Source organism: Narcine bancroftii, chromosome 1, assembly GCF_036971445.1.
Source record: "Narcine bancroftii isolate sNarBan1 chromosome 1, sNarBan1.hap1, whole genome shotgun sequence".
Taxonomy (NCBI): Eukaryota; Metazoa; Chordata; class Chondrichthyes; order Torpediniformes; family Narcinidae; genus Narcine; species Narcine bancroftii.
The window spans coordinates 22073864-22081108 of record NC_091469.1 but is presented as its reverse complement, the minus strand read 5'-3'; the positions used below and the strand labels follow the sequence as shown (position 1 = coordinate 22081108).

The 7245-nt window shown below is 39.5% G+C and overlaps 1 protein-coding gene across 2 annotated transcripts in view; it reads left to right on the top strand.

The window, feature by feature from the left end:
* Window positions 1–293: 293 nt before the first annotated feature.
* The window catches only part of fktn (fukutin), a 41244-nt gene continuing 34292 nt past the window's right edge, over window positions 294–7245 (top strand). The window contains exons 1-2 of one of the 2 annotated variants that reach the window (XM_069921777.1): window positions 294–394; window positions 5515–5648. In XM_069921777.1, the coding sequence (XP_069777878.1) occupies window positions 5544–5648 (105 nt within the window). In that variant the 5' untranslated portion in view covers window positions 294–394; window positions 5515–5543. Of the gene's footprint in view, window positions 395–5408; window positions 5649–7245 lie in introns of both variants that reach the window. The other variant, XM_069921784.1, reaches the window with a different exon arrangement.

Genomic DNA, 7245 nt, shown 5'->3' with positions numbered 1-7245 from the left:
CCAGTATTGAAAGGTGCGAGAGGTTTTGAGGAGCTAAACACGAACGTCTGCAACCGCTGTGATTGTGACCTGCTGGAGGAACTCAGCAGGTCTCGCAGCGTCCAGAGGAGGTCTGAGGAGCTCCTGTTGCAGGGGTGCCTGAAGCCTGAAATGGCTTGCGGAGGAGAGCTCCAGCAATGGACAAGATGATTACCTGGGAGAAGGATCTGCACCGGGAGATAATGGGAGGGGCCGGGGCCCGACCGAGCTTCGCTTCTCCCCCCTCCCGTCGTGGCTCCGACGCCGAGATCTCGGGCGAGCTGAGCCGAAACCTCGCGATAGCCGACGGAGTCTGGTTGCTGGGAAACGGCCTGGGAGAAGGAAGGGGTCCAGGGTCGGAATCGGGCGAAGGAAGGTAAGAGGAGGGGGTGAGCTGGCTTCAGTGAGCGGCAGGGAGCCACGGGGATAGGCTAGGCTGGAGCGCTCGGCAAGAGGCCGCGGCAGAGTGAACCAGCAGGCTCGTCTCCCCATCACTCACTCTTGCAGGCCGCTCCTCCCTCTAGATCATGAGTGTCAAACCTTCATGTCCGCTGAGTTCCTCCAGCACTTTGTTGCACCAGACCCCCGACCTTCGCAATCTCTTGTATGCACATGAAACTTGACCTCCTGTGATTCTCTGCCCAACGGAACCACCTCTCGCCCCTTTCCCATATCCCCCCACCTTCAGCCCCCTTTCATCTCGCCTTCTGTCCTGGCTCCATCCACCAATCTTCGCCCATTTCACTTCCCTGTCTCCTTTCACTTCTCCTTCACCTTCCATTGGTAGCTTTTGTGCCTCCACCTTTATCACACAACTCCATTCGACCATTATCCTTCACCTCTCTTCTGTCCACCTATCGACCTGAATGAAAAGAAGGTGGAAGGACTTGGCAGATGAGGAAACATCCATAGATAGACGTGGTCAATCCACTTTTTGGGTTGGGGCCCTTTATTTTTTTTTTTAACCATTTTTACCTATGGATGCTGCCTGACCTATCAAGTTCCTTTAGCTTCTTTGTTCACTCAATCACTCAAATATCAGTATCTGCAATATTTCTGTTTATCACCCTCATTAGTAGAGGGATTGAGTTCAAGAACCTGAATATTATATTGCAGTTCTAAAAACCTCTGGATAGATCACAGTTGCAGTTCTGTTCACCTCATTAAGGAAGGATGTAGAAGCTATAGAGGATATAGAGGAGATTTACCAGGATGTTGTCTAAAATGGACAACACGTCTTATGAAGCAAGGTTGACCAAGCCAGGATTTTTCTCTTTAGAATGACCAAAGATGAGTGGAGACTAAATTATAGGTATACAAGATGAGAAGCATAGTTAGGATGGATAGTTGGTACCCTTTTCCAAGGGCAACAACAGCAAGTGCCTGAGGACATCTGTTTAAGGTGAGTGGAGGAAAGTTAAGGCAAGGCATCACAGTTAAATATTTGTACTCACAATAGTAGGTGTCTCTAATGCATCGTTGTGGGTGGTGGTGGAGGCTGGTATAATAGGGACATTTAAAGAATGCTTAGATAGGCATAGGAATGCAAGGAAAAATGGATTACAGATATATGGTTGGGAACAGTCAGTTTGTTGTGGAGAAGGTTTGTGCAAGTTGACAACAATGTGGGCTGAAGCAGCTACTCAGTGCTGCAATGTTCTGTGACACTGGCCTCTGTCTCACCCTTTCTCTTCCCCCCCCACCTCCCATCAGATTCCAACACTTGTAGCCTTCCAGCAGCTGCTTCCATCTTCACCCTCTTCTTCCCCCCCCCCTCCCTACCCACCATTGCTTCCATCTATCACCTGCCTTTGTCTCCCATCATCACCCTTACCTTTTTAGTTCCATACGTTTGTCATCTTTCATCCATCTTCAGTCACTTACTGGCCCAATTCACTCCTCCCCTCTCTTTGTGTTGACTATCTTTGCTTTCCACATTTGTGATTTCTTGATACCCATATTATTTATTCAAAAAGAACAGCAGGGATAAGCAGGGTAATTAAATGCCTGTTAGTCCAATGTCAGTTAGAAGTTAGAAAATTTTGAGGGAGAGGATTAATGTATATTTGCAGAGATCTTGGGCAGATTGGATCCAAAATTAGTGTGAACGTAATGCTGTAGGGTTGTTTTTGTTAATAGAAGCCTGGCACCAATAATGCAGGTTTGTTATATGCATTAACAATTTGAATATTAATTTTAATTTAGACATTTAGCATGGTACCCAGCCCTTTCAGCCCATGAGCCCATGCTGCCCAATTACAACCAATTGACCTATAATCACTGGTAAGTTTTGAAGAGTGGAAGGAACCACCCCCCCCCCCCGGAAAAAATCCACACAGACGTGGGGAGAATGTACAAACACCTTACAGGAAGCGTGAAGATTCGAACCCCAGTCCTGATTGCTGGCACTGCAATACATCATTGCGCCAATCATTACACTGTGCCGGCCCAATTTAAAATGTATGAGTCTTAAGTCCCAGAAGTCAAAGATTGGTGGTATTGACTGAGGAGAGTAATTTTAGACTGGGATGCTGTTAATCAATTGGTAAATGCACAGAGTAACTAGGATGGAACATAATCTTGATAAGTGTTTGACATTTCACTTTGAGGACAATAAATAGTGCCCCCTCAGAAGTACTGAAGAACTGGGGTACCTCAGTGTACAAGTTCAAGGATCCAGTATTAAAATGAATACATTTCCTAGAGTGCAATAACTTTTTCAAACATTGCCTATATCCTTACACAAATTTTTACAGGAATTAAATAAATATGTAAGAAAATTTCTTTGGAAGGGCAAGATGTCAAAGGTCTCTCTAGAAAAAAAATATGGAAATATGAATTAGGAGGTCTACAACTTCCAAATTTTAAAAATTATAAGGCAACACAAATGAGATTTCTCTCTTTTTTCGAAGATGAAGAGAAACCTGCATGGATTAAAATAAAGATGGGTAAAGATGGGAGAGAAGACTTCAGAAGATTTTATATATAAATGGGAACCAAGATTAATATTTAGTATCTGGGGAAACTCCATTATTGAAGCACTTGATTAATATATGGTATAAAGCAAATACTGAAATGGAAACAAGGAACCCTGGTTTAGCTAAAATGTCCTTGAATCAAAATAGACACCCCGTTAACAATGAATAATGGACTTTTGAAAATTTGGTTTACTCAAGGAATTAGAAATGTAGAAGATTGTTATGAAAGAGGTAATTTAATGTCATTTGAACAGTTAAAAAATATAGGATTCAAAGTAATACAATATATGTTATATCAAATAAAAACTTATTTATGAGATAAATTGGGTCCAACAATATTAATACCTAAAAGTAATGAATTAGAAGTCTTGATTTATAATAGATCTATTAAGAAATTTATATCAGCCATGTATATATATTATTGGAAAAGGGATCTCAAAAGCAGGAAATTCATAGATCTGGACAGAGATGGGAGACAGATTTAAATATTACTATTGGGGAGAAAAATTGATCTGAACTATGACAAATACAATAAATGCAAGATATAGATTGGTTCAATAGAATTTTTTTTTTACATCAATTATATCTTATACTCCACAAAAATTAAATAGACTGAAGTCATATCTTTCAGATCAATGTTTTAGATATAGTCAAGAGATTGGTACTTTTTTTTTTACATTCTACATGGTCATGTCCAAAATTGAGACCATTCTGGATAGAATTTGCAGCATTTTAGGAGCAAGTCACAAAAGTTAAATTTCCACCAGATCCAATGGTCAAAACCAAAATTGAAATTTAATTTGTATCAAAAAGAATTTGTAAAAATTACATTAGTAGTTGCAAAAGAGTGTATAATCAGTGACATGGAAATCAGATTCTCATGAAGGATGGTATGCAGAAATTCATCGCTGTGTTCCTCTCGAGAGGATCACACATAACTTAAGAAATAAATATGATAATTTTTTGAAAATTTGGTGCCTATATTTACATATTGCAGGTATAAATTTAAAAGTTTTTGTAAAACCTCGTGAAACCTTGATAACTTCTTGGAATAAATAAACAAGTAAAATTGAATGTTTAGAATTGAATGAAAGACAACTAGATTTACTTCATTTTTCCTTCTTTACTAATTGTATTCTTTTTCCTTTTCTTTCTTTTCTATCTCTATGGAGTAATTATTGGAGGGGGATTGTGGGGATTTTCTTTGAGGTTTTATAAAAAAAAAATCACATGTAATTGATTGACATGATTACATTATATATTTTGTATTTTGACATGATTGCATGTATGGAAAATTTAAATAAAATACTTTAAAAAAAAAGGACCCAGCACAGATAGACAAAGTGGTGAAAAACATACAGAATACTGACCTTCATTAACCAGGGCAGAGCCCAAGAGCAGGGAAGTTGAATCACTTTGTAAGTTTTATGTCAGGCTGCCACTTTGAGTGGTGTGTGAAGTGTTGGTCATAACACTAGCCAAAGGATGTTATGTACAGTACTTGGGGTACAGTACTTGGGGAGGGTACCAAAGAAATTGACCAGGCGGTTGCTTGGGATTTAAATAGTTTATAGCTTGTTTTTAAAATTGTTTATTTTCCTCAGAAGAGAAGGAATGGAGAGGTGGTACCCAATAAATGTAAACAAAATTATGATCAGCATCAGGTAGATTGTGGGATGCTTTCCTCCACACAGATCTAAAAATTAGGGGGCAATGGGTTTAGAGGGGATTTGAGGAGGATTTTCTCCCAGAGAATGTTCAGTGCTTGATGCATATACTTGCATAGATAATGATCGAGACCAGCACTTGAATCACCTAGATGTGGTAGGCTTTAAGCCACGTGATGGATAATAAGATGGACAGGTTGAAGGTTTGGAGGATGAAGGTTGAGACAAAGGCTTGAGGATGATAAGTGGGTATATAAAAACTACAAGTGCTGGATCCTGACCACTAAGAAGTCATTATTGGAACCATTAAGGGAGAGATGAAAGGCAGATGGAACTAGATGTGGAAGTGGATATTATGGGTGAAATATGTGAGTATAGGTGGATGAAAGCAGGAGGGGAAAGGCAGCAAAATTGGGTGATTGGGAGGCAGGAGGGGAAATAAAATGGAAGTTCAAAGGTGGATTGGAAGGAGAGAAACCCAGAAACAGAAAAGGTATGGATGACCTGAAATTTTATGTTCATCCTATTGGGGATTATAGAGTACAGATACTATTCATCTAGTTTGTGTTAGGTCTCACCCTGGTAGTGCAGAAGGCCAAGGATGAACCAATGGGTGTGGGATTAGAAGGGAAGTTAAAATGGCATGTAACCAGGAGTTGGAACAGCCACAGAGGACAGAGTGCAGGTGCTCTGTGTAAACCACAAGAGGTTGTGCTTGCAGGATATTAATGTGCTCTGATTTTAGTTTGTACCATTGGAAGAGCGAAGGAAGACATTCCAAAGTCCAAAATGGCAGCCAACAACCAAGATCTTTGGAATCGTTGTCGTCATTGAAGGCTTTTTATTTCCAGGGATGGGAAGACAGTACAAACAGTGACCGATGCCTCGAATCAGTAAAACTGTGATATTGAGCCTGCTGTCTGTGACAAGTTCAATCTTTCTATTATTTCAGCTATATTATTACAAACAATATTTTTCATCAAAGGTAAGAACAAGTTATTTTCAGCAATTTTTACTCTGAAATTGTTGTAAAATATGTACATTGAATTTTTAGAACTGAATCTATTCCAGCTATCTCAGAAAAACAATCTGCCCACCACCCCCCCCCCCCCCACCCCATTTCTTTTGGGGTATGACCTACTAATTTTGTGGATTTTTTTGAACCACAAATAATTTCAATCAAACTATGGTCATACTGGCAGAATTATAGTTTTTGAAAAATAAATTTCTTTCTACAGATAGTTTTTCACTCTGGCTGACCTTATTGAGGCCTTAACTCTGGAATTCATTTAAACCTGTTTCTTAAATTCTACCTTTTTGGTAGGATTTCTAATCAGCCTAGTTCAACCTCATGGCTCCCCCGAGGTGCACTGGAACACGTTGCAATGTTAAAAGTGGTACCTGAAGTGCACTGTGATGCTTTCGCAAAATACTGAATTTTGTCACTTGTCCATGACAAGTGAACAAATTGTGGTCAGCAGAGAAAAACAGAGCATTTATAATTGATTAAAATTCCTTTTCTTTATTTAGATTTCAACAATTAATGCAATGAGAGTTACAAATCAAATAGAAAAAGCATAGTAAAATTTATGAAAGTGGCTTACAGGATTGAATGAATGAAAATAATACTCCTCTGGCAAAAATTAAAGCTACCACTAGAGGGTGCATCTGTGTGGCTGGACAATGAAAGTTGCCAGTAAAAATTGCATAGGAGTATTTCTATTTCAGCTATGAGCTCTACACTTCTGTTACCATAACCAGATAACCATATTAGAGTTTTGCCTGAAAAGCTTTGTGTATGCCCACTCAAGTTTTTTTGTGTCAGATCTCATTTAGTGGATCCCACTTCACATCATCATGAATTAGTATTTCATTCTAACTTTCAAATCTCTCTGTAATCTCCTATAATTTTATATCCCTCCAATATTTCTGGTGAGTAGCTCTACTCTGAGAGCTTAAGGCCCGTCTCACCAGTCCCAATTGGGCCGATGAGTTGCCATGGGTTCTAGTGGCATGGCCCCAAAGGAAGATTTATCTGCATCATTGCAGAGATGCTTTATGGCACGGTACTTACAGTTCCAGTGAACATTCAATTCTCAACCATTTCTGACCTAGACGTCCTTCAGCAGCTTCGACATTGTCAGAAATAAAACTTCTCACACATGAGTCTCTTTAAAACTGATGACACGACAAGCTTTATTTACAAGTCTGCAGAGTTGGACTCAACTGGCTTCTCACCAGTTAAGCCCCGATACATACAGTGCATTGATTTTTATACCCTTATTGTTTGCCCTTCCCCTTCTTATTAATACTGTTTTAATTGGTTAGTATTGCAAAAGCATTCTAAGTATAACTGCATTTTTAATTATCACGTTCGTTACGTACGCTGCGAACTCTACATACACTAAATTCTGTTTCTCACCCTTCTTATCAATCTTTTGTCTCCTGCATGTCTCTCACTATGACCATGAAAAGATATGTTTTTAAAAAAACATATCCAGCTGAACCTTTTGTCCTTGGCTGCTAGTAAGCTCCCTGTCCATTCTGGCTTCCCTTTTTATGATTAATCATCACATTTTAAC